The 13,698-nt window shown below is 35.6% G+C and overlaps 1 protein-coding gene across 1 annotated transcript in view; it reads right to left on the reverse strand.

The window, feature by feature from the left end:
- Positions 1-381: 381 nt before the first annotated feature.
- LOC138704388 (transmembrane protease serine 9-like) overlaps positions 382-13,698 on the reverse strand; it is a 42,119-nt gene continuing 28,802 nt past the window's right edge. Inside the window, exons 8-13 of the mRNA XM_069832216.1 lie at positions 9,658-9,709; positions 9,372-9,534; positions 6,383-6,534; positions 4,887-4,985; positions 2,475-2,611; positions 382-683 (exon numbers count right to left, since the gene is read on the reverse strand). Of these exons, the coding sequence (XP_069688317.1) occupies positions 525-683; positions 2,475-2,611; positions 4,887-4,985; positions 6,383-6,534; positions 9,372-9,534; positions 9,658-9,709 (762 nt within the window). The 3' untranslated portion in view covers positions 382-524. The remainder of the gene's footprint in view (positions 684-2,474; positions 2,612-4,886; positions 4,986-6,382; positions 6,535-9,371; positions 9,535-9,657; positions 9,710-13,698) is intronic.

Below are 13,698 nucleotides of genomic sequence, written 5' to 3' on the forward strand. Positions count from 1 at the left end.
GGCATACACTGGCAGGCGTTTCTCTCAGAAAAATCGAACGGTGGAGAGCTGCTCCAGAATAGTACATTTATGCAGAAGTACCACCATTTTGCAACTGCTGCTTCTTTGTTTCATTTATGCTCACGTCGATCACCTTGACACCTGAATAATATTGTCATCCAGCAGCGATAGCTTCAGGGACTCTTTGAGAAATCTATGCCCCTACAACAATTTGTAGCTTACTGACGCATCTGTGTATATTCAATAAAATCTATCGACTCGTATATTTTTAATTTGAAATTAAATAATAACTTTGTTACGAATGACTGGAGGATTAGTCTTATGCTGTTATTCTAGGGATCCTAAATAAAAAATAGTAGGACATATTTAAAATGTATGACATTGAGAAAATATGAAACTAGTTTACTAAGTCAAATATTTTAATACATCACAGTATTTGGGTTTTGTACATTTTAACATTGTGCCCATGCATTTAATACACATACAAGTTGTTATTTCTGTGTCATAGTCGTCAGTAATGTCATTTAGTTAATGATAATGCCTGTGTGACTCTGAATCCAGTCCAAATAGCTGGTCACTCTAGCAAAACCATCGGGGAGTCCCGCTTCACATCCTGCAGCAGCACCAAATGACACAATACCAATTTGGATGCCACCAAGTACAAGAGGACCGCCGCTGTCACCCTGTAACAGAGAAGACATTCATTTTGAATTGATTTAAATTAATCATTAAGAGGTCTCTATATCTGCCGTTTAATATGTACAACTCTTTGCCGATGACAACTTCCATTCTTGTACCGCTGTTATTATAAGTAGATGTAAACAAGAAGCACCTGATAGCTAATGTAATTAATGTATTCCACTGTATGGTTCCTCTATCTATTGGCCCTCATCGCTGTCTGTTGCCAAAGTCACAACTGAATAGATAATCTAGCGTTTAATAAAATGTGTTTGTATTAACACCTTCTATCTACCTTATTCGTCTGTGACATCACTTCTCAACCATTCTGTATAATAGTTCCTGGTGTAATATTTTCCATTCAAATACTAACTGCTAGTGTAATATTTCTGTCCGGATGCTACCTGCAAGTGTACTATTTTTAACCAAATGCTTGTTACAATTGCAATATTTCTGTCAAAATTCTAGCTGCAAGTGTAATATTTCTGTCCAAATGCTAGCTGCAAGTATAATATTTCTGTACAATGCTAGCTGCAAGCATAATATTCTGTCCAAATTCTAGCTGCAAGTGTAATATTTCTGTCCAAATGCTAGCTGCAAGCATAATATTTCTGTCCAAATTCTAGCTGCAAGTGTAATATTTCTGTCCAATCGTTAGCTGCTAGTATAATATTTCTGTCCAAATTCTAGCTGCAAGTGTAATATTTCTGTCCTATCGTTAGCTGCAAGTATAATATTTTTAACCAAATGTTAGCTGCAAGTGCAATATTACTGTCCAAATTCCAGCTGCAAGTGTAATATTTCTGTCCAATCGTTAGCTGCAAGTATAATACTTCTGTCCAAATGCTAGCTGCAAGTGTAATATTTCTATCCAAATGCTAGCTGCAAGTGTATTATTTCTGTTCAAATGTTAGCTGAAAGTGTAATACTTTTAACCAAATGCTAGCTGCAAGTGCAATATTTCTGTCCAAATGGTAGCTGCAAATGTAATATTTCTGTTCAAATGCTAGCTGCAGGTGTAATACTTTTAACCAAATGCTAGCTGCAAGTGCAATATTTCTGTCCAAATGGTAGCTGCAAGTGTAATATTTCTGTTCAAATGCTAGCTGCAAGTGTAATACTTTTAACCAAATGCTAGCTGCAAGTGCAATATTTCTGTCCAAATGGTAGCTGCAAGTGTAATATTTCTGTTCAAATGCTAGCTGCAAGTGTAATATTTCTGTTCAAATGCTAGCTGCAAGTGTAATACTTTTAACCAAATGCTAGCTGCAAGTGCAATATTTCTGTCCAAATGGTAGCTTCAAGTGTAATATTTCTGTTCAAATGCTAGCTGCAAGTGTAATATTTGTGTTCAAATGCTAGCTCCAAGTGCAATATTTCTGTCCAAATGGTAGCTGCAAGTGTACTATTTATGTTCAAATGATAGCTGCAAGTGTAATACTTTTAACCAAATGCTACCTGCAAGTGCACTATTTCTGTCCAAATGGTAGCTGCAAGTGTAATATTTCTGTTCAAATGATAGCTGCAAGTGTAATATTTCTGTACAAATGCTAGCTGTAAGTGTAATATTTGTATCCAATTACTAGCTGCCAATAAACTGTTTCTATCTAAATGCTAGCTGTCAATGTAATATAATATCTTATATCTACCCAAATGCCTGCTGCTGATATAACATTCCTATTCAAGTACTAGCTAGTATTTCTGTCCTAACGCTAGCTACTAATGTAATATTTCCTTTCAAATGCAAACTCTTTATGTAAATCTCAACTAAAATTGAAATATTTCTTATTACTTACACTGCAAGTACCCTTGCCACCGGGAGTTGAGACACAGAGTATGCCAGAATGGATGCCGCCATATACTGAATTACATTCGTCGTTTGTAATGACGGTGAGATCCGCATACTGAAGCAACTCAGCAATACTCGATGAGCCTGAAATATGTAACAAATTATAATACCAAGGTCAGTGCAAGTCAATATTAAAACAATACTTTTAAATAAAATTTTTATTCTTAGAACGTTATCCATAAATAGAATTGTCCATGTTTATACTAGAGAAAATGTGTAAATAACTTATGGGTATTGATATCAATTCAGCAACTGAAGATTTACTTCTATCTTATATATAGAATTGGCTTTTGATACAAAAGTTTGATCTTGTATAAACCTGCAGATGGAGGCTAACAATAATATTTGAAATATCTATAAGTATGCACGTCGTATGTTAGATAAATAGTAAGAATAAAAACATTCGAGATTGATATAAGGGCATAAAGGAATTTAAAAGCGGATATTAGGCAAGGATGAACGTGATCAAGGATGAGAATAGTGACTTGCTTGCAGACTCTCATTCAATCCTGAACAGATGGAAAAACTATTTTGGGCAACTACTAAATATACATAGACCAAATAGAAATGATAGGGACGAAATTCAAATACAAACTGCTGAGCCATTTATACCCGAACCCACACTTTCTGAAGTCGAAATCGCGATAGAAAATCTGAAAAACTACAAGTCTCCAGGTATCGATCAAATTCCAGCAGAATTAATACAAGAAGGTGGAAGTGCAATATCTAGCGAAATTTATAAACTTGTACTTGCTATTTGGGAAAAGGAAATTGTACCAGAACAATAGAAGAAGTCCATAATCGTACCTATTTTTAAGAAGAGGGACAAGACTAATTGTAGTAACTTTCGAGGAATATCATTTTTGTTGACGTCATACAAAATTTTGTCGAATATCCTTTTGAGAAGATTAACTTCATATGTAGATGAAATTATTGGGGATCATCAGTGTTGTTTTAGCTGTAATAGATCGACTATTGATAAGATTTTTTGTATTCGACAGATATTGGAGGAAAAAAATGGGAGATTAAGGGTACAGTACATCAGTTATTCATAGCTTTCAAAAAGGCGTATGATCTGGTTAAGAGAGAAGTTTTAGGCCTATATAATATTCTTATTGAATTTGGTATTCCCCAGAAACTAGTTCGATTAATTAAAATGTGTCTCAGTGAAACGTACAGCAGAGTCCGTATCTGATGCTTTTCCAATTCACTGCGGGCTAAAACAAGGAGATGCACTATCACCTTTACTTTTTAACTTCGCTCTAGAGTAGCCTATGCCATTAGGAAAGTTCAGGATGACACAGAGCGTTTGGAACTTAACGGGTTACATCAGCTTCTTGTCTATGCGGATGACGTGAATATGTTAGAAGAAAATCCACAAACGATTAGGAGGAACGCGAAAATTCTACTTGAAGCAAGTAAAGCGATAGGGTTAGAAGTAAATTCCGAAAAGACTAAGTATATGATTATGTCTCGTGACCAGAATATTGTACGAAATGGAAATATAAAAATTGGAGATTTATCCTTCGAAGAGGTGGAAAAATTCAAATATCTTGGAGCAACAGTAACAAATATAAATGATACTCGAGTGGAAATTAAATGCAGAAAAAATATGGGAAATGCGTGTTATTATTCGGTTGAGAAGCTTTTGTCATCTAGTCTGCTGTCAAAAAAATCTGACAGTTAGAATTTATAAAACAGTTATATTACCGGTTGTTCTGTATGGCTGTGAAACTTGGACTCTCACTTTCACAGAAGAACAGAGATGAAGGGTGTTTGAGAATAAGGTTCTTATGAAAATATTTGGGCCTAAGAGGGATGAAGTTACAGGAGAATGGAGAAAGTTACACAACGCAGAGCTGCACGCATTGTATTCTTCACCTGACATAATTAGGAACATTAAATCCAGACGTTTGAGATGGGCAGGGCATGTAGCACGTATGGGCGAATCCAGCAATGCATATAGAGTGTTAGTTGGGAGGACGGAGGGAAAAAGACCTTTGGGGGCCGATACGTAGATGGGAAGATAATATTAAAATGAATTTGAGAGAGGTGGGATATTATGGTAGAGACTGGATTAATCTTACTCAGGATAGGGACCAATGGTAGGCTTACGTGAGGGCGGCAATGAACTTTCGGGTTCCTTAAAAGCCAGTAAGTAAGTACTAGAAACAATAGACTGTGCTGGTACTATTTCGCATTGTCTGTAATGAGACGATTGTAGCGATCCTAGTGGTTAGCAACTATATCTATAAATGCATATTTACTACGTATTGAGCTTCGTGACTGTATACACTAGACTGTGGTTCTACTGTTTTTAAATTAAAATAATAGTACCATTAAATGGTGTAGTACTTACCATCAGAAGTTAATCCCCATCCACTAGCTCGAGCGGTCTGACCAACAAATGTATTACCTTGGTCAGACCTTGACGGAAGAGCAATAGGGCTGATGTAAGCTGGAAAGATTACACAGATATATTTTGTAGCCTACATAGTCTGATTTTTAAATTAAAATTTCAGCACTCAGAAAAATTGTATTTCGTGATTAACCAGAATATAAGTGCAATTTCTCCACTAAAAGATACGGGTAGGTGCTTTAAGTGAGTGCAATAAACAAATTCGATAAGAACACTAAGAAATAAATCTGAAATATAATTGAATAGAAAGATGCACACATGAACAACTTCATTATGAAATGTCCCTACTTTACATAAAGAGTATATCTACAGGGCTGTTTCCGATCTCTGATAACGATTTTTGAATGACGTCATGTGCGTCAGCAGTCACACGACAACTGAACTGTGGCAGTAGTTGACAGACCAGTAGTTAGTGATTTCATAGTCAGAGTGCACGGTGTATCACAGTAGCAATGCCCAAGAAAATCGAGCCTTTTTGGGAGGGGTACGTTAAGAATCTTTCCGATGCCAAGTATAGTTAAGTGAAAATAGGCCTAATAGAAGTCTGGAAAAAACGTGGTTTCGTTATTTCCAAGAAAGACATCATCTTGTACTTAATAAGACTGGTAAAGCTCGGATGAGATTAGGGGTGGATTTTCTTGCTTTTCCCCCTCTGGAATTAATCTCATTCGAGTTTGCCAGTCGTATTAAGTGCACAAAAGATGCCTTTCTTGGAAATAGCAAAACCACGTTTCTTGCAGGCTCCTATGGTTTTCATTTAACGATACTTGGCATCGCAAAGGTTTTTAATGTACCCCTCCCAAAAAGGCTCTATTTTCTTGGACATTGGTGCTGTGAGACACCGTACACTCTGATTGTGAAATCACTAATTACTGGTCTGTCACCTCTGACCACCGTTCAGTTGTCGTGTGGCTGCTGACGCATATGACGTCATTCAAAAAACGTTATTAGACATCGGAAACAACCCTTTACAGTAGATGTGACCATTCTGCATTTTATAAGAATTTTCACATAAGTTTTAAACAGATTCTTGTGCAGTTGTCTGTATACTTTTTACGCAATTTGATAGACCTAAACATCTATTATGTAATTGGGGGGGGGGGAAGAAACCGTAATTTTTTGTTCGATGTGCCCTTTCTACATCTTTCTATTCTAATTGTGATCAACAATACACTCTTCGTTGCTTAAATAGCGTTAGTACTGGTCTTAATTCATGTATCTATTAATTTTAACTTTGTTTTCATTAATATTGCAATGCTGGTTTTTCAAAATTCATGCTTCTAGTTTCTTCAGTTAAATTACTTTTGCCTCTGAAATGTATTTCTTCTGATACATTCATCATCACTTTTACCCTCGTTGCGTTTTAAATCAGAATTTATTTATTTCGATTAGTTTGCGTTCTACGTGTATTAAAATCTAAGAATTAAAATACTTACTGCTGTAAGACACACTGACTTTCACTAGACCAATGTCATGGTCGTTAGCGTAATCCTCATGTTGGATACTGGTTGATGAAGTGACGACTACTGCACCAGATTCAGGGTTATTCACAGAATTGGCTCCCAAAAGCACTTGATATGAATTACCACTGAAACAATAACAGCATTGGTGTTTGTCAGTACACTAATCAGACTTCAGATGCATTCAAACAATTGTTCTTCCTTTGACACACATCGTCAAGTGAGATGTACTGCCTGATAATAATCTACATATCAGCCAGAACCTCAATCAGAGGATCTAGCGTGTGTGTAGAAATATTTTAAGAAGATGTGGAATGTGCATTACAGTTGTTAGGCGATAGTTCCAACACATATTATAAGATACTCCAATAAGTTATATCTGTAATGTACTGTAAAAATAACGAGAATTTATTCACGAATGCTGACTCGCAGATTCATCTCTAATCCGCCTGTTACTTGCCCGTTCTACGCAAAACCTGTTTCCAAGCGTACATCCGTTACAACGTTTTTACTTTTTAAACAATCGAAGGCTCAGAATCGGACTGTTCCAAGTCCATTTTACTATTTTTTTTTTCAGGATCCTCAAACTATTAGGGAAACACGGGAATTTTAATGGAAGTAAGTAAAGCGATCGGTTTGGAAGTAAATCCCGAAAAGACAAAGTATATGATTATGTCTCGTGACCAGAATATTGTACGAAATGGAATATAAAAATTGGAAATTTATATTTTGAAGAGGTGAAGAAGTTCAAATATCTCGGAGCAACAGTAACAAATATAAATGATACTCGGGAGGAAATTATACACAGAATAAATATGGGAAATGTCTGTTATTATTCGGTTGAGAAGCTTTTATCATCCAGTCTGCTGTCCAAAAATCTGAAAGTTAGAATTTACAAAACAGTTATATTACCGGTTGTTCTGTATGGTTGTGAAACTTGGACTCTCACTTTGAGAGAGGAACATAGGTTAAGGGTGTTTGAGAATAAGGTGCTTAGGAAAATATTTGGGCCTAAGAGGGATGAAGTTACAGGAGAATGGAGAAAGTTACACAACACAGAACTACACGCATTGTATTCTTCACCTGACATAATTAGGAACATTAAATCTAGACATTTGAGATGGACAGGGCATGTAGGACGTATGGGCAAATCCAGAAATGCATATAGAGTGTTAGTTGGGAGACCGGAGGGAAAAAGACCTTTAGGGAGGCCGAGACGTAGAGGGGAAGATAATAATAAATTGGATTTGAGGGAGGTGGGATATGATGATAGAGAATGGATTAATCTTGCTCAGGATAGGGACCAATGGCGGGCTTATGTGAGGGCGGCAATGAACCTCCGGGTTCCTTAGAAGAGCGAGTAAGTAAGTAAGAGTTATTTTAAGCTCCTGACATTCAAAGCTTCATGAAACAATTTGGAATAACTTCATAGCAATCTTATGCAGAGGAATATTTACAATTTTGTTCGATTCATATATGCAGACAAGAACTGAAACACACTTAATTACAAATTCCTTGCTTACAAAAAGTTGTACTTAGAACAGTCTGGTTCTCAGCCACCGTAATGTCATCGTAATAGAGATCCACGTATCGCTAAATTTAGAGTTTCTTCCTGGGGAAGAGAAAAAAATTTGTTATATTACCTCAGCACCTGTAAAATAAAACTACACAATCAAAATTTTTAGCTCAAAAAAATTTTGTTCAAATAATTGATACAGTTTTAAAGTAATTTTGATATCTTGTGTTAAAATACCGAAGATGAAACTTCGTTCAGTGATCGTGTAAATATTCCCCCTTCTTCTGCATTACTTTCCCTATGAGACTGAGGACAGTTTTGTTTTACTGTATTTCAGAAGCAAACATAATAAATGACGTAAATTATTTTCTGAGCAAATTCTTTGTTTGTCAGATTACTTTATGCTTTAATGTGCAATTACAGGATTTAGGTGGGTGATGGATTAAGTTTCTATTTTCAACATTTTTTAAGCTACATCCTTGATTTTTGTACATATACTCACAGTGCAATAGATAATGATGTGGCGAAGTTTCATTTCTCGGAGTCATTTCCTGAATTATTAACAAAAATGTTCTAAAAAATTAGCTTATTTCAAAATGAAATGTGTAGCTCAAGTTTTTAGGAAGAGTTTGAATTTTTTTTCATGACCAGTGGCATATTTAGAACAACACCACGCATCATTTTTCTATGTCTTTACTACAAAAGACTGGAAAATAAATGTATAACCAATGCATATCTAAAAATATAAATTTTACGTTGGCACTATAAATTTTTCATTTTTTTTTAATTTCAAGACGTATTAATTTAATCACAACACCCATACGCTGTTGCGTTAACCACTGGGTATAGAACACGCAGTAAAAGTTTCATGTTCCTAGCATCAAAATTGTAAGAGTTTTTACACTTGGAAACTGACGAAATGACCTGAAAAAAAAATTGTGACAAAACAGCTTGTAAAATTTACGTGAAATTGAAGTTTAAGGGTGCAGATTTATATTTTGCATAATGTTTATGTTTTCTATCGCCGCACAGCATTCAAACTTGCTTAACATATTAATAAGAGGCCACCGGCGTAGCTCTGTCGGCGATTCGGAGTTGCGTACGGGCGCGGGTTCGATTCCCGCTTGGGCTGATTATCTGATTGGGCTTTTTCCGAGGTTTTCCCCAGTCGTAAGGCAATGTTAGGTAATCTATAGCGAATCTTCGGCCTCATATCGCCAAAATACTATCTCGCTATCACAAATCCCATCGACGATACGAGGTTTCGTAGTTGATACAGCGTCGTTAAGTAACCAAGCAAAATAAATAAAATATTAATAAGAGATTGCTGATTCATTTTTACAAACAAAACGAAAATGCAATTTTTGACTGAAAATGAACAAAATTCCACCCATCACTCCCTTAAATTTGTAAATAAATTATTTTTAATTGATTGTCGTCTGTACTCACATGCAATGTCCTGCAGTCAGGACCCAATCATTTGAGATGAGAGATCCTCCACAGAACCAGGAGTTGTCAACTGAGAGAGCAACCTGATACGGGAACTGGCCACGGCTTGCAGTCTCACCATGAGTGATTCTAGAGCTTATGTCCTTTATGTGCGCTTTAGGAGCTGGATTTGAAACAAAGACAAAAAGTACAGGTTAGTTAATGGAATACCCTACTTTATAGTCTTCACAATATTCGCACAATTAATTCAACGATATTGAAAACTGAAGTCACGATAACAATTTACCTTTAGGAGCTTGAATTCCCTTGAGTAGTCCTGGGTAGAGTCGGGCTTCGGCCTGTTGAAACATCAGATAGATAAGATTTATATTACATCAAATCTTAAAAATAACCACTTTAGTTATAATAATAAAAACATCTTAAAATAGATGTAAGCAAATTTATGAACGTAAGGAAGATATTTAAATTCGTATATAAACTTAGTATTATTCTTTAAATAAATGTCATTAGTTCTTGTATAATTTTTTTATATTCTTAAGATCAACGTTTATAATATCTATATTCCGTTGAGAATAAAATTATTGGTAACATTACAATTGATCTAGGAAACAAAATTCTGCAATCTTATTCAATTACTTATTTTGTCAGTGTCGCTTTCTTTACATTGACTATTACACTTCTACTACGTCATACTACTTTTGACCAATAAAACGGTACGAAAGGAAGTCTCTCAACAAATCATGGCTGCTTATCGCACAATTTTATCACTTCCCTAGTATTTCCTTGTTTTTATCACTTCCCTAGCATTTGTTTCTTTGTATGCCAACATTTCAAACTGCAAATTCTTTAAGGTACTACAAAACATGCTTTGCGATCGTAATTTGTTCACCGCATGGACAATCAACTGAAAATGGCGGTTCGGTTCAAACGTATCGTGCTATCAAAAATGAGTGCGTTATATAGCAGTAAAAATTTTAATAGCCTCCGTATCGATATAAAACATAATACTCAAAACATAAGATTATTTAGGGTCAAATTAAAGAAGTACCTAATTTCTCACGCCTCCTATTCTGTAGGTGAATTTATGACATTCAACAACACTTCATGAATATTTCTGTCTTGTATTGTTCATAAGTATTGATAGGCTACTGAAACTGTGTATTATACTAGTAGACTGTATTGTAAAACTCTTCTGTATATATTTAAACTAGACTCTGACTATAATTAAGACTATATAATAATACTAAGATTTTTGTTTGACACGTTACATATTCTAGCTGTGAAGCGATGTACGAATACCGTGGATTGTAAATAAATACAATACAATACAATACAATACACTCGTAATGAACGCTGTGCAATTGTTGGTATGTCACATGGTAAACGGAGTACCCGGAGAAAACTCGTGTTGCTTGGACTACGGGCTTCTCCAACATATGTAAGCTATAAATTCAAGGTAGAGCGGGATTTGAACCCGGGTCCCGTGGCTTATAAGCCCAGCGCTCTGACACTAAATACCTTGGTGGATATTTTAGAGTAACGTTTCATAAAAATAAGTTGGGCCTATAGTCTAAATCCTAAAGAAGAAGTTGATATTAATAAATTATTTTTATTACGGGGACCAAACATTTAAAGATTTGTCACTGCTTTAATACATATTAAAAGAAAAAGTGATTGTTAAAGTGAAAACGTAAAATATTGTTCGCATAATTATTAGATTATAAATAATAATAGTTTATTTATTTAATCTGACAGGATTAAGGCCATAAGACCTTCTCTTCCATCCTACCACATAGCACATTTAAATGCAAAAAAAGAAATACAGACGGTGATGAAAATAATACATATTAAAATAAAGCCCTATAGAGGGTCAACAGGGTCAAAAGAACACTATAGAGCTCTCATCGAGCTAATACAAGAAAAAAAAAAGAAAGAAAAACAGAGATAGCAATGATGATAGTGATAATTAATAATAATAATAATAATAATAATAATAATAATAATAATAATAATAATAATAATAAATACATTACATATCAACTGTAAATTTTACAACAGCATAGTTACAATATTTACTAAATGTTATGAGTTAAGCCCAAGTTGCGCAACCTGACAAGCAATTCCATGAACTAGAATGTGATTTTTTAATTTAAATTTGAAAGTTGATATTGTCCGACAGTCTCTGACATTGTCAGGGAGAGAATTCCAGAGGCGTGGAATAGATATGCTGAAAGATGATGAGTAGAAGGATTTCTGTGCAGAGGAATAGAGAGAAGGTACATGTTCCGGGTTCGAGGTAGTGAAAGGCAAACAAAACGAGATGCTAGGTAAGAAGGTGTGGAGGATTTTAAACAGTAATAAGAGAGAATTGAAGAATCTTCTTTCTTTAAGTGGACTCCAAGACAACAATTCTAGTGAAGGTGTTATGTGATCGAATTTTCTAATGTTACAAAAGAAACGAACACAGATATTGTGAACACGCTGTAGTCTATGAGCAAGATCAGTATTTAGATTCGTGAACAGAAAATGAATTAACATTCCTTACCATAAGGCCGAAGGTTACCAGAAGAGCCAAAGCCACAAATGTCTTCATACTGCTGTTAGACGACAGAATGTCTTAGAAAACCGAATCGGCCCAATTTATAGCTAGTAGGCCTATCCATCAGTGCATTTCAACACTAAAAAAACCCACCTTATCAGAGCACTTCAGCTTCTTCTCCCACGTAATCTTCATAGAACAATCTGAAAGTCACTGTACCAATTCGTGCTTCAAGTTCTAAAGATTTTCAGATCAGGTCTAATCTCTAATTGTATAAATAATACCTAATCTGTAATTAAATGTGATAAATATGTTTTGTTAATTTTAAATTATAAGATGAATTGAGTACCACTTACTTCGGCTAACAAAATCTGGGTAAGAACTCTATCTTGCAAAACAATAGGCATATTTTTTAATAAGGGGATGACAAATTTGTCCTTGCAGATAAGAAAACTCGAGGTCTAAATATGTACTTCAGAAGTACTGATAGCCTATATAACAATGTGAAATACGTTTCTCATTACACTTCATTGTTTTGTGCACTATTCATTCACAGTGTTCTGCCCAGGGGCAGGTCTTTCACTGCAAACTCAGCATTGTTCAGTCTTCCCTATTTTCTGCTTTCCTCTTTGTCTCCGCATATGATCCATATATCTTAATGTCGTCTATCATCTGATATCTTCTTCTGCCCCGAACTCTTCTCCCGTTCACCATTCCTCCCAGTGCATTCTTGAGTAGACAGTTTCCTCTTAACCAGTGACCCAGCCAATTCCTTTTCTTCTTCCTGATCAGTTTCATCATCATTCTTTCTTCATACACTCTTTCCAACACAGCTTCGTTTCTTACTCTGTCCATTTCATACGTTCCATCCTTCTCCATATCCACATTTCAAATGCTTCTATTCGCTTCTCTTCACTTCTTCGTAATATTCATGTTTCCACCCCATACAATGCTACGCTCCACACAAAGCACTTCACTAGTCTCTTCCTTAGTTCTTTCTCCAGAGATCCGCAGAAGATGCTCCTTTTTCTATTAAAAGCTTCCTTGACCATTGCTATTCTCCTTTTGACTTCTTGGCAGCAGCTCATGTTACTGCTTATAGTACACCCTAAGTATTTGAAGGTGTCCACTTACTCTACTGCCTCATTTAGAATTCGCAAGTTTACCTTCTTTACTTTTCTTCCTATGACCATGATCTTCGTCTTGTTGGCATTTATCTTCATTCCATACTGCTCACAGCTGTAATTTAGCTCCAGTAGCACATCCCTTAGTACCGTATAAGCTTCTCTTATGCTAACAACGCCATATCATCAGAAAAGTCCACACTTGTGGAGTAACGGTCAGGGCGTCTGGCCGCGAAACTAGGTGGCCCGGGTTCGAATCCCGGTCGGGGCAATTTACTTGGTTGAGGTTTTTTCCGGGGGTTTCCCTCAATCCAATACAAGCAAATGCTGGGTAACTTTCGGTGCTGGACCCCGGACTCATTTCACCGGCATTATCACCTTCATTTCATTCAGACGCTAAATAACCTAGATGTTGATAAAGCGTCGTAAAATAACCCAATAAAATAAAAAAAAATCATCATAAAATCTTATACACTTTATTATTTTTTCTCCTACTACCACTCTTCCTATGTTCTGAAAACAGTTTTTCACTAAATCCTGCAAGTAGATGTTGAACAAAGTGGGTAATAAAGGGCATCCTTGTCGTACTCCTCTCTCTATTTCACTTCCTTCTGACATTTCTTCTCCTTTCGTGATTATAGCCGAAAAATAATTACAGTATAAT

The sequence above is a fragment of the Periplaneta americana genome, chromosome 8 (genome assembly GCF_040183065.1).
Source record: "Periplaneta americana isolate PAMFEO1 chromosome 8, P.americana_PAMFEO1_priV1, whole genome shotgun sequence".
NCBI classification, from domain to species: domain Eukaryota; kingdom Metazoa; phylum Arthropoda; class Insecta; order Blattodea; family Blattidae; genus Periplaneta; species Periplaneta americana.